Source organism: Mauremys mutica, chromosome 3 (genome assembly GCF_020497125.1).
Source record: "Mauremys mutica isolate MM-2020 ecotype Southern chromosome 3, ASM2049712v1, whole genome shotgun sequence".
Classification (NCBI taxonomy): Eukaryota; Metazoa; Chordata; order Testudines; family Geoemydidae; genus Mauremys; species Mauremys mutica.
This window is the reverse complement of record NC_059074.1, coordinates 182,185,336-182,213,156: the sequence shown is the minus strand read 5'-3', so window position 1 is coordinate 182,213,156 and position 27,821 is coordinate 182,185,336. Positions and strand designations below refer to the sequence as shown.

The following is a 27,821-nucleotide window of genomic DNA, read 5'->3' as shown; positions in this document are numbered from 1 at the left end:
AAACAGCAACGAGCTCAGGGCATCTGCAATTGGTTTATAAAGACAGACAGACAGACATGCACAAAACAAAAGCCTTTTTTGCTTGGCATTACCCACAATTTATTCATTAATGATTTGTGTTCTTACTTTTAAAACATCACTTTCTGGCACAGTTACCCTATCCTAATCTATCTATCTAGATATTGATATATAGATATAGATATTACATTACAAGATGGCATTTTCTTGTGCTGAAAGGACAGAGGCAACACACTGTAAAGCCTAAAAAAACCCAACCCTGGAATAAATGTTAATGATTGCCCAGCAGTGGGTACTATTTGAATATAGTTTGTATGTTGGTACAATTGGCTACCCTATGGCTACATATAATGCCTTGAAATTTGACTTCAAAACATCATAAGGCTTTATTATGTAGTGTTATAATTTTTCTCAAAATAATATGCTTTCAAGGTGTATGCCAACTTTCTAAGCAATTGGAGTCCATCTCAAAGCAAATACTGACTACAATAGGCTCTGTTTCTTGATTATACCAACTGTCATAGATGGAAATTCTCCTATCCTGAGTGTGTCACTAATTGTATTACAGAAGACAATGCACTGTCACTGAATAAAGACTCTTGAGTATTTTTTAGTGAACTAAAATGAGACAAAGTCTTATCTTACTGTATGTGATTTCACAAAATTAATTTCTGCCTGAAAAGGAACGGAACCTACTGAATAAACTCTTGTCGCTACCTGATGGACTAAAAAGCTGTTTTTTCTCCTTCAAATACAGACATCTGTAACAAGTGCTGTCAATTAACTTCACTATTAATGTCCACTAAATGACATCTTGCAGCTTGCTTATATAGGAGACCATTCTTTGATCACTGAAGCCTGAGGAAAGCAAATAAAGAATTTTATTTCAAAGTTACCTAAACCCATTTCTTTTAAGTATATTTTCACAATTATCTCACTGACTCCATCTATCTAAAGAAGATATAACCATTTAATTAACATTCCTTAAACTTACTCCACTTTCAAAGTGGCTGTTTGCTAATTTGGGGTTTGTGATTAGAACAAGTTATTTTTGTTTTATTTATGCTTTTGTAAAAAGAGTAATGTGGCTCCCAGGGCAGCCATAGGGAGATGGAGCAGTGTCCATGGACAACCTTTGCGACTCTGAACAGACCTGCTCTTCTGTAGTCTCCGTTAGTGTCTCCTCAAAAACACTCAAAACTGTCACCCTAGGTCATCTGTGAAACTGCAAAATAAAGCCAATAACCATGCAGACTGTTTGGATTTCAGATAATAAAAATAAAGGTAATAAATCTCTAAGAAATAAAAAGCCACACACAAAAATTGAAGCTGCCTTGATTGAATTTAGGATGGTTCAGCGAGGAGCAAAAGAAGAAAATAAAACTGTGGTGTGCATATCATCCCAGTGATAGGAAATGCCAGCCATCCCATCTTGCAATGATCCTTTCTCAAAACAATTGACAAGATGTGTATATTGACTTTTCCTCATTAAGAGTCTTCTTGCAGTTTTAGGAGATCAATTTTGAATTCCTTTTCTACCATATGTTTGAAAAATCTTGTATGAAATAATCACAATTGGCCACAGTTCTACACTGTGTCATAATGGATTAGAACATTATTATAATTCTTGGCTTCCCTTAAAAATGGTTGTACATTTAAAGGGAAAAAACTGACTATTTACAGTGTTCAGTTTTCATTAATCCTGTGAAAAGACAATTGGAAATGAAGGATCCCCCAGTGTTTGTGAATTTAAACTAGCCCGCATGTTAAAAAAAACACAAAAACCAACCCCTTCTTCTTTTATAGTCATGTTTTCACACAAACAGAGCTTAGGAACTTACAAGAAAAGAATATATAAATGCTACATTTGCAATGAGGCATGAAAGCAATTATTTACATGCATGCGGCAATTTGCACTCTTCGAGTGTGTTTGTTCTAGAGCTGCTGCAAACTATTTGCAAGATATTCGGATTCTGATGAGCCAGATTCTCTGGGTTTATGAGCTCACTGCAGTTCACACATTAGATTGTCTCATTAGGAAGCGTGTGTTTGAAAAAAATCCATGCACTTCCTGTTGCATTGGCAGGAAAGAGCAAGCATAAACCTGCAAGTGTAGAGCTAGACTGTGATTTGGACTATATGCCTTCAATCCCATAAATCCCTATGTGGGTTACTCAGACCCTGGGTCCGAGACACACAGGTAAGTGAGTACTGCATGCCTACTTACCCTGGATCCAGTGGCTGGGGATGAAAGGGGGGAATGGAGCTTTGTTTCTGGGTCCCTAGTGTCATCCAATCCAACAAAAGATGAGCTGGAATGGGGAGGTTTCAGAATTTGTTGTTTTTTAACCCCAATAACAAATTTCTACTCCAGCTCCCTGGGGTCAGATGTTTGGCTGCGTGTGTGTTCTTTCAGCGTGCTGTCCCAGCTCTACGCAGATAGCGGAGATAGCAGACTTTGATTTAACTGCCCAATAAATCCACAGTCTCAGTTTTCAGTGAAGGAACTTGGTCAAGTTTATTGCCAACAAAAGCATGGTATTGATGCCCTATACTTGCTACAAATATATTCAAGGCATGACAATAGACTGACTCAGTGAATGGCGGGACTTTCCATTCTCCCCTCGGCCAGATCCCAACACCCTCTCAGAGATACCTCTTTATACCCCAGTATAAACAAGTTATGTATTGTCCCTCTGACATAGTGAGGTGCCACCCTCTGATGTATTTGGGTCCTACCCATTACCTTGTACATGTTGGTTCGAGCAAAACATCTCTATTCATCATGCTGTCATACTGACATCTTTAGGATGGGTCAGTGTGTTCCTGCTATCTTTGGGGAATGTGTTTGGTATTGAGGTGTTCTGGTCCCACCTTTCTGGAATGTATTTGTGTATGTATTCTTATACCTAGAACTACTTAGGAATATGCCTAGAACTACTTTTGCAATATCAGCCCTGTTCTTGCCATATTCTGTGAGCAGGCCTTACCTCTTGCTCACAACTTAACTTTGCTTTATATTAGCAAGTTTTGACCATTACTTTAGCTCATATGAGGCCTCTGATACAAGGGCTTATGTCTCAGGTCCTTTTTCTACTACACCCCCTTCCTGCCCCCTCACCCCCACCTTGGGAGAGAGGGGGAGGCAAAAGAGAAACTCCAGGAGTTGTCTCATAATCCCAGTGCTTCCCAAGGCTACTCTCCAGATGGTACTCTGTATGAACCACTTTTTGCTCGATACTGTGCCCAAAGACTCAATCTAGTCCATGTGCAAGAGCTAGCACACAGTTAGCTACATAGCTGATTTGTACAGTAATCTCTAAAATGAGACTACTGCATAATGATTCAATTAGAATGGAAGCTGGGTGTGTGAGAGAGAGAGAGCGAGAAGAGTGATATGATAGTAACATAAAAAAGGTGTTATTGTCATTAATGGTGGAGCCACTCATGAGTTACATAGGACATCCCAATCTCATGCCAAAAACATTTTTATACTAGACCACACCATAATGTATTCTGCATATGACACGTTTCACAGGGGAAGAAAAAAACCATTTCAGAAATGTTTAAAAAAATGATGGGGGGTTTGTTGTATAACTAAGCCTGTAAACTCAGATTCCTTACTGGGAGAGAACTAACATGTTTCAAACCCCTCTAAAACTGACTTAAAATATCTTTGCTATATATCAAAATGCCCCAGCTTTAAAGCCAAATATCAGGACACTTTCCAGAGCTATGAGCAAGTGCTGGGTGTTTCACTGGAAAATTAAAAATGTCCCCTTTGCATGGAAATAAAGCACTCATTTCTAAGACCAGTGGGCTGCAAGATATTGGACTCAAACAAGGGATCAAGAGAAATCTTGGAAGTTTATATCTTATGTTTGTTGACTACCCACCCTGGAGTTTGGGTCAGTGTCAGCTCTGGAAGAAATGTTTACTAATTGTTTAATGGCTGCTATTTGAAACAGCTTTGAATGTCAAAATAAGTCTGGGGGGGATGGATTAGTGGGTACAAGTGAGAAAATCAAAAGAGCACGCTAAAGATATTGATTATGTGGTGCTTAGCATTACATTTAGCATACTATACATATTAGAGATGTCTGAAATATTTCACACTGAAATACTTTTAATCAAAACTTGCCTTTTTTTAAACTAGAACTTTCCACAAAACCAAACTGTTTTTTAAATTGTAATTTAATTTTGTTTTTTGATGGAAACTTTAAATGAAAATTAGCCTGTTGCTTTTACTTTTTTTGTCTTTTATGTTGCTGTCTTCACATTTCATCTTCACTCACTGTCACTGAAAACTAATTCCCCTCTCTTTATTTGTATAGTCCATCATAACTCTTTTTCCTTTGCGTTTTTGTTCTCTTTCCAAACCTCTCTCTCTCCTGCTCTAGTTTTTTTTTATTTTCTGTTATGAAATCACCCTTCTTTCCTGTGTTCAGTTGTCAATCCTTTCTTTCTTTGTGTTGTTCCCTCATCAGTCATCGTATCAGTCATTCTTTTCTACATTCAGTCATTTGTATTGGTACCTTCCCTTTTTAGTATTCTGATTGGTCTTCACTTTTTGATGGGGAAGGAGGAGAGGTTGCATTGGCAATTTTGACTGATCAGCAAAGTCAAATGGTGGCTTTTATATAGTCAAATATTTTCAAATTTGAATTTTTTTTTTCAAAATTTCTTATTTTATAAAATGATAAAAAATGAAAATGAAATAAACGCCACAGTAAAACTCAGTGGACATTTTTGAAACTGAAGCATCAGTGTATTTTCAAACAGTTTGAGATTCCCCCTCCCCCCAGGTTATATCATGGAGTCCTCAATAACGACTTTGCAATTAAGGGTACATTCAATGTCACAGGTGAACTCTCCAGCAAAAGATCAGTTCCTGAAGAATGGCCAGGCTGATATCTAAGTAAAGAGCACAAATTATATTACTGAATAATAAAAGAGACCAGGGTGAAATCCTAGCCTTATTGGAAGTGAATGAGCATTTTGCTACTGATTTCAATAAGACCAGGATTTCACTCCATTTCTCTTTTTCCTCATCCAGTGTGCAGAGAGAATAAAAACTAATCAACCTTGGAGCAGGTGTTATGCATGGAAGAACAGAGCTGTAGTTGTTGTAAAGGGTGGAGAATTTGATGGTTACTTAGAGTTTAGGGTATAGAGCGACTAATGATTCTGGTTCATGAGCTGAGCCTGATATGCTGGAACAGATAGTACTTTCCTCTTTGCAACTGTGGGTGATTCCCTATAAATCTTGCTATCACTAGAAAGCTATTCCATGTAAAGGTAAACATCTGTGCCTTAGATATCATGTATAGCTTGAGTGCTAGTGCTCACGTACCTGAAGAGCACACCACACTCTAGATGTTCTATTATAAAGTTGGAATACAGAGAAAGTATACAGTACAGCCAGGAAGAAAAGGGCTCTCACACACAATTTGCAAGCATCCCCCATCCCCCTGTGGAGCGGGAAAAGGGGTGTTGTAGCCCCACTGCTGAGTCCATCAGACAATCCTTAGTCTCAGCATAGTAGAGTCTAGGGGCCAGAGTCAATATGGTTGTCCTTCCCCAAAGGGTGGTGTGGCCTAGTGACCTGAGTCAATATGGCTGCGCTTCCTCGCAGGGCTGCACAGTTTGATGGCTACTGGGGGATGGGCTGTTGGCCAGAATATGGGCCCTACTCACCGGGTACCAGCCCAGGGCCCCAACAGTGGCAAGTGTACTTGCCACTGGGTCAGCAGGGATCTGACCAAAAAACGCTGACTTAGTTCCCAGTCTTACAACCAGATCAATGTCTAGTTCCCCTGAGCTACTTCCTACTATGTCTTCCAGTGGCATGGTCTGTAGGTCTCCTGGGTCTCTGGGGGAGGGCTGCCCAGAGGATTCAGGGGGCCTGAGGCAGGGCCAGGTCTTCGGCGGCAATTCAGCGGCGGGTCCCTCTCGCAGGGAAGGACCCGCTCCCGAATTGCCTCTGAAGAATGAAGCAGCAGTAGAGTAGCCTAAGTGCCACTGATCGCAGCTTTTTTTTTTTTTTTTTGCCTGCCGCTTGCGGCACTTGTTTTCACAGGGTGGCTCTCCGAGGCTTCGGCAGCACTTCAGCGGTGGGTCCTTCACTCGCTCTGAGTCTTCCGCTGCACTGAAGGACCCCCCACCAAAGACCCTCAGCGAGTGAAGGGCCCGCCACCGAAGTGCCGCCGAAAACCCGGAGCAGCTCGAGGGGCCCCTGCGGGGCCAGGGCCTGGGGCAAATTGCCCCACTTGCCCCGCCCGGCAGCCCTGCTCCAGGGTCTGTGGCCTGTGAAGCTCCCGATGGTTCCAGTGTCCCCTGGGTGTCTGCAGGTAGCTGAGTGTCTTTCTGGACCTTGGCAGGAGCCTGCAGCATGTGTTCTCTCTCTTCGGCGGTCAGCCCTGACTGAGCTGGGCTACTCCCTTTTATACTGACACTCCAGTTGGAGTGTGCCCAGCAGGGGTGAGGTGGCGTGGCTCCCCCTGTCCAAAGTATGGGATTAACCTCTCCTTGTCCAGTGCCGGAAAAGTACACCCTATCACACACCCATAAAACAGGTAGCTATAGTTGTAGATATGGGTTCTGCATATGCTCATGTACAATTCGTGGGTGTAATTTAGTAAGGAAAACTTGGGATGCAGAGAAAGTAATGATTCTGGTTCATGTGCTGAGCCTGATGTGCTGGAGCAGATATCCATATCCTTCTTGGCAACTGTGAGCGAGTCCCCTGAAGTCTTCCTGTCCCTAATAGATGTTGGCACCCAGTGGGCCTGATTCTCATTTACTTTAAGGCTCTTGTACACTGCTCTGAGGGTGTAAAGGGGCCTTCAAGTGGTACAAATGAGAATTAGATCTGGTGTTTCTTCTCATTATTTTCATTTGGTTTTCTCTCTCTCTAGCATCTGCCTTATTTACTTTTGCTGCTCTCAATCTATTTTAAAAAATAATGTTAGTGTTTCTGATGTTAAATACCAGCAAGAAGTCTACTCTCACTGCCTCCATTCTCACCTCTAATTTCTCCCTTGTCTGTTATTAGTAATATCTTTGTTCACTTGGCAAGATTTTATTTTGGCCACTTTCTGGATAGTTTCCTCAAACTCTCACTATTCTAACCATTCCTTCTTCCAAACAGTGTCTGAAACAAAGTAAATTTATTATGAATGCTTAATGGCTCTGATTCACCACTGCATTACTCCAACTTTGTGCCATTGGAGATACCTTGGCATGGAAATTGTGCAAAGTGGTAACAATTCAGGCCCAGTACCTCAGCTATAAACTTTACAATACTAACTGACAAAGCATTCTAATTCTTGTATTAACACATCAGTCAAAGCAAAGGTAATAACAAATGGGAATGGGGAAAGGTTTCCTTTCACAAACAGATACACATACACATTACATGGTAATGACAACATTGTTTCACTGCTGCCAGGAGATTGTTTGGGCCAACCAATCCAGTTCATGAGAAAATATATGCATTAGACATAGCCAATCGGCTTTAGGAGTAATATCAAAGTGTTGCTTGAGGGAAACAATGTATCTGCATTAATTTTCTATGTGCTTAAGCCTCTAGTAATGCATCATTTAATTTCAAAGAAACTGCAGCAACTCAGTTATTTAGACCTAACAAACTAAACACTCTATAGTTTGATTCAAGGGAATAGAATCTTACAATAAGTTTAAATGACCAACCCTACAAATATGTTTTCTATTTTCTAGCTTTTGTTTGACTTCTAATAAGGGCCAGACCTTGCAGTCCTTATGCAGAGCCTGATCTAATTTCTATGGGAGTCAATGGGACCCATTCCATTGATTGTTATGGGATTGAATCAGATTCATAGGCCATACTTAAGCAAACTCCTTTCCCTCCCCACCCCTTTATTTAATCAGACAAAACTCCACTGAATCAAAGGAAGGTTTATCTGTGCCAAGACTAAGGATTTGACCCACAGTGACTTCTGTGTTTTACACATGATCTGAGATAATTACAGACCTAGGAGATCATTTCATGGTCATATCAGTGTATTTAGCATTTATGAAAAGTACTGGAAGACTGAATTTCTCTGTTTATCTGCAGATTCCTGTAGTTCCATGGACAATGGCAATGCAGGCTTCCTCACGCTCTCCTGCCAATGTGCCTCCTTCCTGACCTGGAAGGATCACCCGACTTTTTCAAGAGTGAAAGTATAGATCATTCTTCACTGGAGGTCACTGACCTGTTGCTAGATGGCCAACAAAGATGCCAGAGAGTGGACAAGTTTTCATGTCCCAATAATGGGCAAGATTAATTGGACAGAGACCTCTCACTCAGTCACAAATGTGCTATTACAAACAAAGGTAAATAAGATAAAAACAGAGAGACAGATTGATAGAGAGATGGATTTTACATAATTAACCAACTCCGAAGAACTTTAAAGCCTGTGAAATGCTATCTATTTAAAATATGTTAGCAACACCCATCCAGATAATGCAGAAATGAAATTAAATAAAAATAAATACCAATTATCCTCTTTCTTAGAAATAAATCCTGTAGAGTTTAATTCTAGATGACACATGGATTGTAAATACAAGTAATTCCTACTGTCCTATTCCATGAATGATGAATGCATCTGACTCTGAATGCTATGAAGATACAGGTACATTCATTTACTTGTTAATAATAAAGAATTGCAAAAGGTTTTTAATGACACAATCCCTACTCTCATATTTAAGTTGTGCATGCACTGTACATTGTGATACAGATCATTTTATTACCTGATGCAAAGCAAAATTGCTTCCTCTAAGAGACCATGGTCATGTATCCACAGGCAGGTGGAAGTCAGCATCTGCTTTAAGATCGATGCTGTGCTTCATTCAATAATTGCTGTGCTTTGCGTCAGACTTGTTTCTCTTTCTCTCAAGATAACAATTCTATCTTTTATGGCTCAAAGCTCTCTGCCTCATATACTTTAAATGAATTAAGTTGCTCTCTGCCTTTTTGTTTTATTGTTGTTTCTCTACATTTTAAGGGTAATATTAGTAAAGAATTCTGGATGTCTTTCTGTAGCATCTCCTTCCTCTTGTTCTTTCTTTTTTCTTTTTCTGTTTCAAATGTATGAATATTAATACTTTTTATTTAAAATCCCCACCCCCTCAACAACTGTTAGCATGAGGAGGATGGCAGAGCAGTTGCCTATGGGCTGATGTCAGTGTTTTCTGAGAAAGGAGTGATGTTTCCTAGAGGAAGCATACGAACGATACACCTTCCAGAAAATGGGTATTATGTATCACCCCCTTAATGGATTTTGAGCCAAATCTTCTTCCCAGTACATTGCCCAAGTAACAGGACTGGGGGTAGAAACCCTCCTCCCTGCTGGTTACAGAATGACAGCTTCCACATCCTCAAGGCTAGAATATGCTCCCAGACTCTAACACACTCAGTGCCTGCCTCATCTAACTCCCATGGAGTTAGTTTCATATTATGCAGGGAATGTGAAGGCTTCGAAAATCACTCCTGCTCCAAAAGAACATGAGGAATCATATTCATTTGCTGTGTGTAGGACCTTTTATCTCATGAGCCCTGATTCAGGAAAGCACTAAAGCACATAATTAAGTTCCATTGAAGTAAGTCAACGGGACTTACACACATGATTCCAGCTGCTTATGTGATTTCCAGGATCAGAGCTATGGAGTGGGAAGCATGATTTGGTCCTTTATCTGAATTAAGGGCTCCATTCATATTCCAATTGAGATATCCTAGATAACAGCACAATCTATAACAGCTCTGACTTTGAATTCCCTCACAGCTGACTCACAGAAGTATGTTATTTTCCATGGTTTTAAAGAAGAAATAGAGCCTTCTTTCATGGTAGGGCAAGAATTAACTCCTTCAGCAGCATTGTCTAATGTGTCTATTTGTGCTGATTCACTGTTTATAATATGGCTGATTTGTACAAATTGTCATAAAGACAGAATAAAGCTTTTGTCTAATCTGCAGAGAATTTATGGGAAATGGTATAATTACTTGGGTTGTAAACACTTCTGGACAGGGACCATCTTTCTGTGTGTGTGAGTGTGTGTGTGTGTGTGTGTGTGTGGAGTGCCTAGCACAATGGGACCCATATCCATGACTGGGACCACTAGGCAGGCACCACCACAATACAAATAATAAATAATCATTATTAAATGTGCACCTTTCACTGGTATATACTGTGAAAGGACCCAACTCCAGCAAGTACTGCATTGCAAAATCCTGCCCTAAATTACACACTGACACTCCACCAAAGTCTATGGGCTTGCATGGGGTATAATTCAGGATTTCAAGTGGTTTCCATTGATCCTGATCCAACATTACTTACTGGGCTTAAAATGTCAATGAGGTTATTGGTGTTACACAGGTGTAAACTACTATGTGCAAGAGGAAAATCAGGCCCACAAATTCTGTCCTCAGACGCATTCATGTTGCTCTGATCTGTAGTCAGTGTCTCTCAGTACAGAACTCTTAAGAGTGCATTCCTGGACTTTAAATCAAAGCTAGATCTGAGTAATATGCATTCAGAAAAGCATCCCAGGTTAGCAGAATTCTATTTTTAAAATGCACTTATCACTAACAACAGGTGGGGTTTTTTATTTGTTTCAAAAATTAGCTTGTGCTGGGTGGATATCCTTCATACTAGGAAAGAAAACATGCACACATGAGATGGTACAGAGCATGGTTGTGTTAGAGATATGAACAACAGCAGTGTTAGCAGGAACGGCCACAACTGGAGACCAAAAACAAACAAAAAAAACATTTAAGGAGAAATAAGTTATCAAAAAATGATTTGCTTGATGTAAAAAATTCCCCTTTAATTTCTTGCCATTGTTTCTGGCTGCTTTCATAACAGTACTTCATTGGTAGCATTCAGATGCACTTAGTGATGGCTGAAAAGCTATAATTCTGTTCCCTAACCCCGGTTACTCAATGACGTATAGCCAGAAGGAGAATCTTGTCAGAGTCTGGCTTAGCATTGATCTAACTGACCAAGCATCAGTTTTCACCCTTGCCTTTTTCTAGAACTTTTTTAAAAAATGTTTCTTTTGCTGGGGGCTTGAAATGTGCCATTCCTAGAATTCTGGTTGATAGACATTAATAGCTCAGTCTATTGACAAAGGATCAGTACATTTTTGAATTAATATTCACGTAATACGTGACATTGTTGTCAGTCACACCTTTTTGTTATTTACTTAAAACTATGCAATTTTAACAGCAATTTTGGTGGCTATTAGAGGATAATTAAACTGGTTTCTGAGGAACTGCAGGTTCTTCTGAGGAAAAAAAAAAGTAGAACAAAGCCAGTCTTACAAAGATGATATGATGAGTGATATTTTCTCTGAGATAATTATGATTAATTATTTAATAGATGAGATGCGCCCTCTTCATGGTAAATATCTTCTTTGTAATGGGTGAAATGCATCTAGCTGTAGAAGGTTTGTAAAAGGCCTTACACATCATTTCAGCCTGGAATTGCTCCTCCATGGGAGAGAGATGTGGGTAGAGTAGCCACACATCAGATGGGGAGTGGTAATAAGAAATGGACTCTGGGGATCAAAGCCCAAACACAATGCATAGCTCTGTCAAACCCACCTAGGGCATACACCTGAGGAGTCTTTTTCTTAAACTTTAGCAACCCTTATATAGCTTGTTGAGCCATTAAAGTCTCAACTGAAAACTGGAAGGGTGGTACCACACTGGCCATTAATAAGATGGTACAGAGAGGCTACTGGATCTGGATTTACTTGGGTCCAGTAGCTTAACTCCTCTGAATTGAGTGGAAGAGTTGTGGTTGTTATTCCAGCCCACAGGCTGAAAGTCTGGCCAGCAAGAGACTTTGTTGGAGTCCGATGTAGGTGAGGTGAATACCAACCCCAATCCTCCCTCGCCTCCTGCCCCAGTGGAGCTGCCCACGCAAAGCACAATACTCAGGCTGTGCTACAGGTGCGTATGTATGTGTGCTTATTACAGTGAACACATTTAATAAGCTTGGTTCAATAGTAACTCAGTGACTTTTTTTTTTAAATATTGGCAACCCACAAAAAACTTCAATATAATTTGATTGGAGCATGAATGCTCTTAAATGTCTTGAGCCATAAAGATCATGAGTCATAATTTCCCTGCAGTGAGCCTGATTCTGATCTCACTCATAGTTAGTTAAACTGGAGTGAGCAGAATTTGGCCCAAAATATGTAACACTCTGAAAAATGACTAGCTAGGATTTTAACTTTAGGGAGTTTTAAAATCAGACTCAGACTGAACTGTGTGTTGTTTTTAGGATTCTGCTTTGTTCTTTTCACGGAAATGTGCATTGCTTCTTTTCTCTGACTTCATTTCTTCTGTGTAGCAAAATGGATGACTTTTCCTCGATATATGAAAGCACTTCTTTGGCTTTTGGATGATGTACTTGAGTGGGGAAGCCAGGCATAGGGATATGGATTTGTGCCCCCTCACCTCCTTTTTTTTTTTTGGTAACTGTACATAAATACTCCAGTGACAGCAGATTTTTACAAGATTTGCACCAATATCCTCCTCACATCTTAAACTACCCCTAATTAGTGATTATGTCAATCACATCATCAAGTCTTATATTTATAGAATACTTTAGACCCAAATGTTCATAAAATGCTTTACAAACTTAGGAATTTTGCCTGAGCAAGAAGTGCAGGATTCAGCGGTATGAACTTCACTAAAAGAAACAAAAAGTCAGTAGAGTCAATGCAAATTTCATTGGAGTTTAAGTTTGCCATTGTAAGGGATGCTAGACGGAGTATTTAAACTGATATATGTTAAAGGAATCACTTTTCCTGGTGTACCCACTATAGTGGTGAAAAGTGGCAACTGTTTATTGCAACTCAACAATTTGTGATAGGAAATGAAAAACAAAACAAAACATGTTTAGAGATGGACTCAGGCTGTTCAGAGTCAGGATTTAGGTTCTGCTCATTAGAGAAAGAGAGATCAAGTGAAGTCTGGAACTAGATCCACAACTCAAAATCTGTTGGTATTCAGATTGGGGTTATGGGTTTTAATCCATCTCTTATCCTATTTAACTGACCTGCAGGGGAAATGTAGGCAGGTAGGAAGTAACAAATGTGCACTGCATACCACACACACTATTCTGCCTCCAAGACCAAGACTTTACCATGAGAGCTACCTGGATTCACTGAAATAAGCTGGTAGACCAGCTGTTAATCGTAGTGCTTCCACTTTTGATGTCTGACAATCCACTGCCTCCATATCCTTCACTCCTGGGTCTACTTCCTACAAGGTTCTGAACACTCCAGCCAAGATATATGAAAGTAAGCACACATTTAAGTACTTTGCTAGATTGGGGCCAGAGTGCTCAGCACCTTGCAGGATTGAGTCCCTAGTATCTCTGTCCACATGTTGGATATCACATGATAACATGCAAATCACTAATCCTATTCCTCTGTCAGAACAAGGAATCAGTGTTGAAAAGAGGCCCTAAAAACTAGCTGATGATGGCTTCCCACAGCTCCTATTGGCCAGGAATGGCAAACCATAGCCACTAGGAGCTGGGGGGGGGGGGGGCGGCATGCCTGTGGATGGACAATGTAAATAAAGTGTTTCACAGCCTGACAGTGGATTAGCCTGATTGGCCACGTGCCAAAGGTTGCTGACCCCTGAGCTAGGCTGTTCTCAGAGGTGGCAGAAGACAGAACAAAGGCGCAATGTTCTCAAGTTGCAGTGGGGGAGGTCTAGGTTGGATATTAGGAAAAACTATTTCACTAGAAGGGTGGTGAAACACTGGAATGGGTTACCTAGGGAGGTGGTGGAAGTCTTTAGAAGTTTGTAAGGCCCGGCTTGACAAAGCCCTGGCTGGGATGATTTAGTTATGGTTGGGCCTGCTTTGAGCAGGGGGTTGGACTAGATGACCTCCTGAGGTCTCTTCCAACCCTAATCTTCTATGATTCTATAATTCTAATACAAAGAAGTTTTCACTTGGAAATATGACCCCGCCAATGCTCCCACTCCTGTATATTCTGGTTGCAGTAAGTAAAACAGCCAAGTGACACCTTTACCAATCCCATTTCTGATGAGGCTTTGAAGTGTTGAGGATCAATTCTAATATAAGCATTGTTGTCCGCAGGTAGCTTGAAAAAATTGTTACAGCATGTCCACACACTTGCACCAGCTGGCACTCTTTTTTCCAAGACACCCAGTGACACACATCAATGGGCCTAATTTAGAATTGAACCCAATATTTTTAACTCTGCTCATCTGGTCCAATACCTTGAATAATTAAAGTGGCTTTGCTTTTATTTGACCCATTTTGGACACATTCACCTCTTTACTTTTTTTTTTTTTTTTTTTGGAAAGCTTCAGTGGCTGCACACTAAATTCCAGCCCATTATAATTGGATCAAATGAGTTGTGTGGCACTATTCCTAATTGAAATGCTATAGAAAGCTGTGGTCTGCACAGGGCCTGGGAGAAGGTAGAACAAAGCCTTTAATGTGCAAAGTGGAGATTTGCCAGCCATCACTTCACAGCTCATCAGGTGGAATTAGCAGACTATTCCGGCCCTTCTTTTTTAGACATGTTTCTAGGAAACAAAATTTTCCACAACTTGCAGACAAAACAAAATGATGAAGTGTTTTATGTTTTATGACTTCATTTATTGGATGAAGGGAAATTTAGAGGATATTATTCTTATTCTTATTATTTGGGGTAAGTAATGATTTGCAGAGGGGAAGGGCGTGAGAATATATTGTAGAAAACATAACATGTTGCCTTTCCTTGCAAAACATAATGCAAATAAAATATGTTCACTAAGTTCTCCATGCTAATAAATTTGTTATGACTTCATCCAATTATGGCACATTTAGCAGTTTGTACACTACAGTGAAATCTGCAATTATAATTTTTGTGACTTCGTGTTCTAGACATGTTTATGGGATTGCAGTTTAGCAGCTCCTAATCTGTGCTACATTTTTATATCCCATATGAAATTTGTTGCAAGTCGCATACTCACATTTATTATTTAGAAGACAGGTGCACAGAAAGCAAAGCTGATGGTGATACACTAGGGCTAGCTAGCAGCCCTGAACTCTGCAACACATTTCTCTCAGGAGATGAAGCCCCAGTTTAAAAATAAATTTAGTTAATCAATAATTTAGCTCAATCAGTATGTTTATAATAACCATCAGCTGTACGTAGAGCAGGCTGTCACCATTTCCTTTTCATGTATAGAAGATTTTGTAATTCAATTTGTAGACCCTAGCATTAAAGGGGTTTGTTTTGTTTTTTTGGATGGATCTCTCCTAGATCATGCTGTTACAGCATTTATTCAATGAGCGTTTAAAAAAAGACGTGTGCATGAGTGGAACTAAGAGCTTTGGCTTAAACTAGGGAAATTACGAGCAAACATTATGTAAACATCCACATATGGCTCGGTCAGTACACTTCAGCTGAGTCTGGTCCCTGTCCATTGTCACAGCATCCCTGCTGTGCAAGCGCCATGTCCTCTTGGGAGTTCCAATTATGCCACATTGTCTCCCCTCTCCCTGTTACGCTAATGTGGGTCCTTCCCTGGCTGAATAGATGTCAGAGAGCCAGAGAAGAAATTTAATGGGATCTCAGCCCACAAGCGTCTGAAAATAATGCCAGGAGATAAGAACATATTATCCTGAAACACACACCCTTTGCTTCACAAAAGCAGATACTAGAAAAGATGAGTAGAGCAGCAATGAACCTCTCTGTGAAGCAACCCCAGTATCTACAGTCACCATGCCAGCTCCAGAGGGCAGGAGGAACCCATTTAAAAATATTGCCAACCCCAAGCTTTCAAAAATCAAGAATCAGCCCTCTCCCAAATCATGAGGTTGACTTAAAAATCATAAATTTTCTAGTAATAATAATAGTAATATGGGGGTTCTTTTCTTTGCTTTTTGGTTTCTGAGCCTTTAGGCTGCACTTGCTACTGTTTTCAAGCTTTTCAAGGGCAGAACACTTTCTGATTAAATGAAATCTCATGCAATCTCCTTTTGTTTCCCCAGCCACTGGGGCTTTAAGACAATCACCAAAATCACAGGACTCATGATAACAGGACTCATGGGAAATGCGGTGGATCTAATATATCTTGATTTCAGTAAGGCGTTTGATACGGTACCGCATGAAGAATTACTGGTTAAATTGGAAAAGATGGGGATTGAAATGAAAATCCAGAGGTGGATAAGGAACTGGTTAAAGGGGAGACTGCAGCGGGTCGTATTGAAAGGTGATCTGTCGGGTTGGAGGGAGGTTACCAGTGGAGTTCCTCAAGGTTCGGTTTTGGGTCCGATCTTATTCAATCTATTTATCACTGACCTTGGAACCAAAAGTAGGAGTGGGCTGATAAAGTTTGCGGATGACACGAAGTTGGGAGGTATTGCCAATTCGGAGAAGGATCGGGATATCCTCCAGGGAGATTTGGATGACCTTGTAAACTGGAGTATTAGTAATAGGATGAAATTCAATAGTGAGAAGTGTAAGGTTATGCATTTAGGGATGACTAACAGGAATTTTAGTTATAAGCTGGGGACGCACCAGTTGGAAGTAACGGAAGAGGTGAAGGACCTCGGAGTCTTGGTTGATCACAGGATGACTATGAGTCGGCAATGTGATGTGGCTGTTAAAAAAGCTAATGCGGTCTTGGGATGCATTAGGCGAGGTATTTCTAGTAGAGATAAGGAGGTGCTAGTCCCGTTATACAAGGCGTTGGTGAGACCTCATTTGGAGTACTGTGTGCAGTTTTGGTCTCCCATGTTTAAGAAGGATGAATTCAAACTGGAACGGGTACAAAGAAGGGCCACTAGAATGATCTGAGGAATGGAAAGCCTGTCATATGAAAGGAGACTTGAGGAGCTTGGTTTGTTTTCCTTAACCAAAAGAAGGTTGAGAGGAGATATGATTGCTCTCTTTAAATATATCAGAGGGATAAATACCAGGGAGGGAAAGGAATTATTTCAGCTCAGTACTAATGTGGACACGAGAACAAATGGATATAAATTGGCAGTCGGGAAGTTTAGGCTTGAAATTAGACGAAGGCTTCTAACCATCAGGGGAGTGAAATTCTGGAACAGCCTACCGAGGGAAACAGTGGGGGCGAAGGACCTCTCTGGCTTTAAGATTAAGCTTGATAAGTTTATGGAGGGAATGGTTTGATAGGATAACATGATTTAGTCAATAGGTCAATAACGTGCGACCACTGGTAATTAGTACCGAGGGTCAATGTTGGGAAAGTCTTTTTCCTGAGTGTCTGGCTTGAGAGTCTTGCCCGCATGCTCAGGGTTCAGCTGATCGCCATATTTGGGGTCAGGAAGGAATTTTCCTCCAGGGTAGATTGGCAGTGGCCCTGGAGTTTTTTCGCCTTCCTCCGCAGCATGGGGCAGGGGTCGCTTGCTGGAGGATTATCTGCTACTTGAAGTCTTTAAATCAGGATTTGGGGACTTCAACAGCTGAGTCAAGGGAGAGAATTATTTCAGGAGTGGGTGGGTCAGCTTTTGTGGCCTGCATCTTGCGGGAGGTCAGACTAGATGATCATAATGGTCCCTTCTGATCTTAAGTTCTATGATTCTATGATTCTATGATAACATCATAAAAGCACTGCATTTCCCTCTCACAAGGCCTAGGGGGCCAGACTGCAATACTCCTATTCACACTGAATAGTACTTTGTTTTCCACAGACAGTAGTCCCATTGAAATCAGTGAGGCTCATAGAATAAGATGCTATTCAGGGTAGGTAAGGCCATTACAATCTCTCTGGAAGGGAGCTGTGCTGGGGAGTTACTGCTGCTTTAGGGCTACAGCAACTCCTTTGGCCCATGCTGCTCTAAAAAGGGACAGGACCGGCCAACAGCTGGATGGAGAGAGGAAGATGGGCAACTCTTTGAGGAACTGCAAAGTACGGAGGGGAACTCGTGTATGGATGTGGATAATATTATCTATCATGCATAAAACAGTCAAGATAATGGGCATTTTGGAGAATGTGATTTCTAGCATTGCACCAATCCAGAAATATTTTTTAAGCATTGGCAATTGAGAATGCAACAAATGAAAAAGTGAAACTGTTCTTAAACAAACAGAAAATGAATAGCATTGTTTGATGATGATTGATCAGAAGAAATAGAAAATCTAATGGACATAAAGCTATCAGCAAGGCTGTGTCCAGACACCACATTTGTATTCACTTCTGGGCCATAATTAGGATAGAAATGATAACTTGTCACAAAGCTTTATTTTACTCATGCCTCCACCACCTCCACCAGCTAAATGAGTGTGCAAGGCTCCAGGCCCAGTAAGATTTGTGAGATCTGCAGCCTTGTGCCCCCGGATTAAAATAGTCTCAGACACATTTCTGTCTGGTCTGACAGTGACTTATGGTAAAATTTCAGCTGTAGGACTGAGACACTGTAAATACATTTTCACAGCTATTGTTTCCTTCAAGGGGGGCAGGCAAGTGTTTTAACACAAGATCATAGAAGTACAGTGGCCACCCAGGCTTGAATTTGCTAATGGGACAGCACTGCCTGATTGCATGGACCTAATTTAGCAGCTGGCCAGGGATGAGCTCAGAGCCACAAAAGAGAAGAATACTATATAGTGTTGATCCATGATGGGCAAATGACAGAGTTCCTATCCTCAAGAATTCGAAAATAAGAAGGAAATACCAGAATAAATTATGGAAATTTATTTTCACTCTGAAGTGTACAGAAACTCTAGTCTCAGTGCCTGTGTGTCCTGCCCATGATTTATAGCACCTTTGCAAGTAAAATGGTGTTCTGAAAAGAGCAGGAATTTTCAAGCTGATGCATTAGTCAGTTGGAAAGTACTAGTACTTTAGCCTTGGCATTTCATCTCTCTTGCCATAGACTGGTGTTCCTTAACATAACTCAGACTCCTTTGAAGGGACAGGAACTGTGACCCAGGGTGTCTTACCCCACTTTAAACCTTAGCAGACCAACCTGGCATGTACAAGTTCTTTAACGACCTAGTCTGTCATTCCATAGGGTACATCTTCTCACTGACTACCCAGGAAGGAGGTGACTACAACAACCACTCACTAGGACAGGCACAGGCTACAATCTCATTCACCTTTACTGAAACTTCCCTTGAACGAGAGCATGTGGCTCTATATGACTTCAATGGGAAATGCACATCTACGTCTGAAGCCAAATCTGCCCTCTCTTTTTTGACCTGACATAAAAATCTCCTAGGATGAAGAAAAATAATCATTGTGTTTCCTATCTAGTTGCTCTTATGCACCAAAGATGAAGTGCTCCTTTTGGTTGTTCACCTTAATATACAGGCCATTGTTCAAGTTTCCTCTGTTTGCACTTAAAATGCATACAGTAGTCACATAAAATTTTACCCATTTTACTTCAGATAGCTAAACTATGTTACTGCAAGTACTGAGATTACCAAGTCATCTAAGGTGAGTGACAAGTTAAATGCAACCAATACATAGTCCTAGTTAATAATAAGAGCTGTGACAAATACTGAACAATCAGGTATCCATTCAAAAGAGATGATAAAAGAACAACTCACACCCACCACATTCAAGGAAAAAAAGTTCACATTACTTTAATATGACAGCTGGATTATTTTTAAGGTTATGGGGTATACTATTCCTTTTAAAAACAAATTTATCAAGGGGTTTGTTTCTTTCAAAATTGTGATAAACATTTTTCCTTTTGGAGAGAGAATATATTATTTAACCCCATTTGAGATATATATATATCTATATATATAGATATATATAGATATATATATGTGTGTGTGTGTGTGTGTGTGTGTGTGTGTGTGTGTGTGTGTGTGTCTGAATATCTAGATAGATAGATTCACACGCGTACACACAAGCACTGGAGGGTACTGTTGAATCCTTACCACATAGTAAGGGTGTTCAGCTCAGGTGTACCAACAACTTGCTCCCATTAGCTAGCTTTGCAAATTGTCTCCTTGCCAAGAGAGAGGATTGGCTATATTATAAGTATATAAGTGAAGGCCCGTCATCCAATCTCTACCCACTGCTTAAGAAAAGATTCGCCAATTCAGATTCTTTTTGTGACTACAGCATGCAAATATGAAATAAAAGAAAGGAATAAAAAAGTTGACTAACCTAACCCACCTGAGCTCGGCTCACAGGGATCAATATCCTCGTCATCACTGGGACATTCAGCCGAGGCAACCAGGATGTCATCTGTGGTCTGCAAAGAAAATAAAGTCAAGTAGATTCATTTAAACTGAGCCAGCATATGTTCAGATGATCAATAGCATATCTGCCATCACTCAGATTTATGTAAAGTCCTAAATGCCTGAGCATTTCAGACTTAAAATTTTATGATACAAAGATGCTCTCCATTTGTATTATAATGAGGCTCTGCTTTTCTGTACATTCATGTAATTTTTCAAAGGATTGTGTCAGATACCAAAAGCAGGATATTGAAAATTTCATGAAAATTCTCTTCAGCCATTTTGTTCTAACAAGAATGAGAACATGGAGGGACAAAGTACTTGCATTCAGATGTTATTCTCTTCTCTCTATATCCAATATATAAACTATGAATATATACAGGAAAAAAATGGTGGCATAAATCCTAGCCAAAACAGAGCATATTAAATTGATTGTAATTGCAGACACCATCAATAGTTTTTCTGCAATAATTATACTTCCATTCTTAAGAGTAGCTACAGTACCATATCAACTGCTACAGAATATTTACAACTGCTCAGGAAAAAGACTTGAGTATCATTTATCACAGAATCATAGAATATCAAGGTTGGAAGGGACCTCAGGAGGTCATCTGGTACAACCCCATGCTCAAAGCCGGACCTAATCCCCAACTAAATCATCCCAGCCAGGGCTTCATCAAGCCTGACCTTAAAAACCTCTAATGAAGGAGATTCCACTACCTCCCTAGGTAACCCATTCCAGTACTTCACCACCCTCCTAGTCAAAGAGTTTTCCCTAATATCCAACCTAAACCCTCCCCCACGGCAACTTGAGACCATTACTCCTTGTTCTGTCATCTGAAAGCACCTATCAATTCCCTCCTCGTTCTTCTATTCTGCAGATTTGTAGACAGTGCAGGAAAACATAGGCTCGATGTATAGTCATGGTCAAAAAAGCAAACAAAATGTTCTTCTTCGAGTGATTGCTCCTATGCATTCCAGTTAGGTGTGCGCGCCGCGCGTGCACGGCTCTCCGGAACATTTTTACCCTAGCAACTCCGGCGGGCCGGCTGGGCGCCCCCTGGAGTGGCGCCGCTATGGCGCCGAATATATACCCCAGCCAGCCCGTCTGCTCCTCAGTTCCTTCTTACCGCCCGTGACGGCCAGTTGGAACAGTGGAGTGCTCTCTTACCTCCACAGCCCTAGCGTTTCTCCATCTCTTCAGTGTATATAGTTGGTTAACTTAGTTTAGTTGTTAGATTAGTTGAATAAGTTTAGTAGTTATAGTATAGTAAGGGAATTAGAGGGGTTAGCCCCTCTTCTTCCACAACCGGTGCGGGCTCATGCCCAAGGCACCGGGGTTTAAGCCCTGTGCGGCTTGCCAGCGGCACATGCCCATTGGCGACCCGCACGACTCCTGCCTGCGCTGCCTCGGGGAATCTCACAGGACAGATAAGTGCCCCATTTGCACGGCGTTTAAGCCGCGCACGAGAAAGGAGCGAGATTCTCGCCTCAAACAGCTCCTTACGGAGTCGGCACTTCAGCCTCCCGCTCCGTCCCCGGCGGCGCCGAAACCGTCCTCGGCGCGCAGCGCACCAGCGGCACCGAGCCGCCCTGGTACCGACACAGCTAAAGAGTCGCAGACGGCACCGAAGTCCCGGCACCGTTCCCTCTCCCCACCGAGGAAGCGGAAGGCGGCGCACTCGACTCCTAAGCCTCCAACTTTGGGACAGCTTACCCAGCCATCACCGGCACCTCCGGCACCGGCTGTGGTAGTGCACAAGCCGTGCACGATTCCGTTGACTCCGGCACCTCAAGAGCCGTCGAGTCCGGTACCTCCCTGCTCCCCGGTGCCGACCGCGGTCGAGTTGCATCTCCCGTCCACGCCTGAGACATTCGCGACGGCGAGAGAGCTTATTGAGCTCGCAGAGGCATCGAGCCTCCGGCCCCCGGCACCGCCGGTGCGGGCTGTTCAGTCGGAGGGCAAGCCGGCAATGATGTGGCCCCCGACCCCCGACAGACAGGATGGACGGCGCTCCAAATCTCGGACCCGTCCCAGTCCAGGAAATGGTCGCCGTCACGCCGATCCCGATCCCGGCACCGATCTCCGTCTCGGTACCGCTCCCCGTCTCGGCACCGGTCGCAGTCCCGGTACCGCTCAGTATCGCGGTACCGGTCGCACTCCCGGCGACGCTCACGGTCCCGGTCACCGGACCGACGGTACCGTCGGAGGTCCGGCTCCCAGTACCGATCTCGACACCGCGACTCCCGAAGCCGCTCCCGTCACCGCCGATCGAGGTCGCGGTCAGGCTCCCGGTACCAAAGTAGTCGACGGTCCCGATCTCCATCCTGGTACCGTGACGGCTGGCACCGATCCTCGGCACCGTCCGGGGACAAGCTGCCTCCTTCCACGGCGCACTCCATCAGCGCCTCTGCCCCCCCGTGGCCTTCGCGTCAGCCATCCGTCGCCTCCCAGGCGGGCAGCGGGACAGATCTCCGTGCTGCCACCCAGAGCCAGGACCTTGGACCACAGCAGTGGGGTTTTTGGGTCCCCTGGGCCTGCCATGAGCCCCAAGAGCTCCCTTTTCCCCTGCGCCCAGCGGGTGCTGAACGCAGGGTGCCAGAAGCCACGGTCAGCAGGCCTCCCCCAACACCACCGGGGGAGGCCCTGTCGCAGTCAGGTCCCGCAGGGCATCCGGGGCACGATACAGCTTCCCAAGCCCTGGAGCAACCACCGGCAGATGTGGTGGTACAGACTCTTTCTTCGTCTTCCTCACCGGATGAGGCGGTGGCGGGTGCTGCTACGGCGGACCCTCCCCCGATTGACCTGCGGGCCCACCAGGACCTTCTTCACAGGGTGGCGAAAGCTATTGACCTCCCGGTGGCGGAGGTCCCGGAAGACGAAGACCTGGTGACCAACGTCATCGGAGCCGAGGCCCCGATGCGGGTGGCCCTCCCGTTTATTAAGACAATACAGAAAAATGCCACTACCATCTGGCAGTCACCGGCGTCCGTCCCTCCTACTGCAAGGGGCGTTGAACGAAAATACTCGGTCCCCCCCACGGGGTACGAGTATTTGTACACCCACCCCGCTCCAGACTCACTCGTCGTGCAGTCTGTTAATGACCGTGAGAGGCACGGACAGCCAGCCCCGGCCCCAAAGTCCAAGGACGCCAGGCGCATGGACCTGTTGGGCCGCAAGGTGTATTTGGCGGGGGGTCTCCAGCTGCGGATTGCAAACCAGTTGGCCCTCCTAGCTCGTTACACCTTTGACATTTTCGTGTCCCTCACTAAGTTTTCGGAGCTGATCCCGACAGCTTCCCGACAAGAGTTCTCGGCTCTGGTCGAAGAGGGCAGAAAAGCCTCCCGGTCCTCCATCCAGGCTGCTCTGGATTCGGCGGACTCAGGGGCCAGGACTTTGGCCTCCGGAGTGACTATGCGGCGCATCTCATGGCTGCAGTCCTCCACCTTGCCGCCGGAAGTGCAGTATACCCTACAGGACCTCCCCTTTGAGACTCACGGTCTGTTCTCGGAAAAAACGGACTCCAGGATACAGACCCTCAAGGACGGTCGTATAGCTATCCGCACTCTGGGTATGCACACACCAGCTACCCAGAGGCGCTCTTTACGGCAGCAACAACCCTACCGGCCTTTTACCCAGGCCAGGTCGAGGCCCTATAATAGTCGGCGGAACGGTCTAAACCGCCGTAGGCCATCCGGCAGCAGGCGCAACCAGGCCCAGGCGTCGTCCAAGGCCCCGCAAGGGCCCAAACAACAGTTTTGATGGGACGCCCGAGGACGGCCCACCAGACTCTTTCCAGGATCCAACCCCTTTGTTTTGCAACCGCCTTTCCCGCTTCCTCCCGGCGTGGTCCCAAATAACATCGGACAGCTGGGTACTTCGTACTATCCAGTATGGTTACCGCCTTCAGTTTATTTCGCCCCCTCCTTCCCACCCACCTTCCCCGTCCCTCTTCAGGGACCCCTCTCACGAGCAATGCCTCTTACAAGAGGTCGAGACGCTGTTGAGTTTGGGTGCCATAGAGGAGGTGCTGCACGACAGGCGGGGCAGGGGATTCTATTCCCGTTATTTCCTCATCCCCAAGGCGAAAGGAGGTCTCAGACCCATACTGGACCTCCGGGAGCTCAACAAGTACATGGTCAAGCTCAAATTTCGCATGGTAACCCTGGGGACCATCATTCCCTCCCTGGATCCGGGAGACTGGTTTGCCGCCCTCGATATGAAGGACGCGTACTTCCATATCGCGATCTACCCTCCCCATCGACGCTATTTACGTTTCATGGTCAACAGTGCGCACTACCAGTTTGCGGTACTACCCTTCGGCCTATCCACCGCGCCAAGGGTCTTCACCAAGTGCATGGCGGTAGTGGCTGCAGACCTCCGCCGTCGTCGAGTTCACGTCTACCCGTATCTCGACGACTGGCTGGTTCGCGGGCCATCCCAACAATTGGTAACAGACCAAATTTCCGAGATACTATCCCTGTTTCGGGTACTGGGCCTTCTCGTCAATTCCGAGAAGTCCTCGCTGACTCCATCGCAGAGAGTGGAATTTATCGGAGCGGTCCTCGACTCCACCGTGGCCAGGGCCTGTCTCCCTCGAACTCGGCACCAGACGATGGTCTCCATCATCCGAGACCTGCACGCTTTTCCCACTACGACAGTTCGGTCCTGCCTACGCCTCCTGGGCCACATGGCATCGTGCACGTTTCATAGAATCATAGAATCTCAGGGTTGGAAGGGACCTCAGGAGGTCATCTAGTCCAACCCCCTGCTCAAAGCAGGACCAAACCCAACTAAATCATCCCAGCCAGGGCTTTGTCAAGCCTGACCTTAAAAACCTCTAAGGAAGGAGATTCCACTACCTCCCTAGGTAACTCATTCCAGTTCTTCACCACCCTACTAGTGAAGAAGTTTTTCCTAATATCCAGCCTAAACCTCCCCCTCTGCAACTTGAGACCATTACTCCTTGTTCTGTAATCTTCTAGAGAACAGTCTAGATCCATCTTCTTTGGAACCCCCTTTCAGGTAGTTGAAAGCAGCTATCAAATCCCCCCTCATTCTTCTCTTCTGCAGACTAAACAATCCCAGTTCCCTCACCGCCTACGCGAGGCTGCGCCTTCGCCCATTTCAATCCTGGCTGGCGTTAGTATACCGCCCGCACCGTGACTCCATAGACAGGGTAGTCACGGTCACGAAGCCTACCCTCGCTTCGCTCAGCTGGTGGCTGGACCCAGAGGTTGTGTGTGCAGGAGTCCCGTTCCGCCCTCCTCGTCCATCCGTGACACTGACCACGGATGCCTCGGCGCTGGGATGGGGGGCCCACCTGGGCGACCTTCACACCCAGGGTCTCTGGTCACCCCAGGAGCTCTCCCTCCACATCAACGTCCGGGAGCTGCGAGCAATTCGCTTGGCGTGCCACACCTTCCACGCCTGTCTGCAAGACCAATGCATAGCGGTGTTCATGGACAACACGACGGCGATGTTCTATGTGAACAAGCAGGGCGGAGCCCGCTCCTCCCCGCTCTGCAAGGAAGCGATGCTCCTGTGGGACTTCTGCGTGACCCACTCAATTCACCTGGAAGCGTCCTTTCTTCCGGGAGTGCAGAACACGCTGGCCGACCATCTCAGCAGGTCGTTCCTCTCCCACGAGTGGTCCCTCCGTCCAGATGTCATGCACACAATCTTCCGGAGGTGGGGGTTTCCCCAGATAGACCTATTTGCCTCCAAGGAGAACAGGAAGTGCCACCTGTTTTGCTCGTACCAGGGTTGCTCGCCAGGCTCCCTGTCGGACGCATTCCTTTACTCCTGGACGGATCACCTCCTCTACGCCTTCCCTCCGTTCCCGCTCGTGCACCGAGTGCTACTGAAGCTTCGGAGGGACAGAGCCCACGTCATACTCGTAGCTCCGGCCTGGCCGAGGCAGCACTGGTACACCCTGCTGCTCGAGCTCTCCGTTCGGGATCCCATCCCCCTTCCGTTATGGCCGGACCTCATCACGCAGGACTTCGGCAGACTCCGCCATCCGAACCTGCAGTCCCTCCATCTTACAGCTGGGTACCTGCGTGGTTGACCCACGCAGAGAGGGACTGTTCGGCGGCAGTACAGCAAGTCCTGCTAGAGAGCAGAAAGTCTTCCACTCGCTCCACCTACCTTGCGAAATGGAAGCGGTTCGCGCTCTGGTGTGATCAACGAGGCCTCAGTCCCTTCGTAGTTCCTGTCCCTACCATCCTGGACTACCTCTGGTACCTTAAGGAGCCAGGTCTTGCGGTCTCCTCATTGAGGGTACACCTGGCAGCAGTGTCCGCCTTTCGTCCATCTATGGGAGGTCGGTCCATCTTCTCCAACCAGATGGTTTCCCACTTCCTTAAAGGCCTGGACCACTTGTACCCGCCGGTGCGGCGTCCTGCCCTGACCTGGGATTTGAACCTCGTTCTGGCCAAGCTTATGGGACCGCCCTTCGAGCCTCTGGCCACGTGCTCTCTGCTCTACCTCTCCTGGAAGACAGCCTTCCTCGTCGCAATTACATCAGTGAGACGAGTCTCTGAGCTCCGTGCTTTAACGGTTGGTCCACCATACACCGTCTTCCACGGAGACAAGGTACAGCTTCGACCACACCCGGCCTTCCTCCCTAAGGTGGTGTCGGCGTTCCACCTCAACCAGGAGATCTTCCTCCCGGTCTTCTTCCCGAAGCCGCACGCCTCCCCTCGGGAGCAACAGCTTCACACCCTGGACGTCCGCAGGGCCCTTGCCTTTTACATCGAGCGGACGAAACCCTTCCGGCGTTCGACCCAGCTGTTTGTAGCAGTCGCCGACCGCATGAAGGGCGAGCCGGTCTCCTCGCAGCGGATTTCCTCCTGGGTAACGGCATGTATTCGGACATGCTACGAGCTTGCTCGCGTGCCACCATGCCGCCTCACTGCTCACTCGACGAGAGCTCACGCCTCGTTGGCCGCCTTCCTGGCCCATGTCCCCATCCAGGACATCTGTAGAGCGGCCACCTGGTCTTCTGTCCACACCTTCGCCTCTCACTACGCGTTGGTGCAGCAATCCAGAGACGATGCAGCCTTCGGCTCCGCAGTCTTACACTCTGCCACGTCTCACTCCGACCCCACCGCCTAGGTAAGGCTTGGGAATCACCTAACTGGAATGCATAGGAGCAATCACTCGAAGAAGAAAAGACGGTTACTCACCGTGGTAACTGTTGTTCTTCGAGATGTGTTGCTCCTATCCATTCCAGACCCGCCCTCCTTCCCCACTGTCGGAGTAGCCGGAAAGAAGGAACTGAGGAGCGGACGGGCCGGCTGGGGTATATATTCGGCGCCATAGCGGCGCCAGTCCAGGGGGCGCCCAGCCGGCCCGCCGGAGTTGCTAGGGTAAAAATGTTCCAGAGAGTCGTGCACGCGCAGGGCGCACACCTAACTGGAATGGATAGGAGCAACACATCTCGAAGAACAACAGTTACCACAGTGAGTAACCGTCTTATCGGATGTATGAAGAATGGGTTAGAAAATAACTGATATTAGAATTTCTTATATAAAAGGGAATACTGTATCTAGTTCTGATAACTATATTTCAG

The 27,821-nt window shown here is 44.9% G+C and overlaps 1 protein-coding gene across 12 annotated transcripts in view; it reads right to left on the bottom strand.

The window, feature by feature from the left end:
• NRXN1 (neurexin 1) overlaps nucleotides 1–27,821 on the bottom strand; it is a 1,323,847-nt gene that overhangs the window by 5,003 nt on the left and 1,291,023 nt on the right. For 8 of the 12 annotated variants that reach the window (XM_045010133.1, XM_045010134.1, XM_045010139.1 and 5 more), the window contains one exon: nucleotides 20,171–20,258. In XM_045010133.1, coding sequence (XP_044866068.1) covers nucleotides 20,171–20,258 — 88 coding nt within the window. The remainder of the gene's footprint in view (nucleotides 1–20,170; nucleotides 20,259–27,821) is intronic. The other 4 variants (XM_045010135.1, XM_045010138.1, XM_045010143.1 and 1 more) reach the window with 1 other exon arrangement.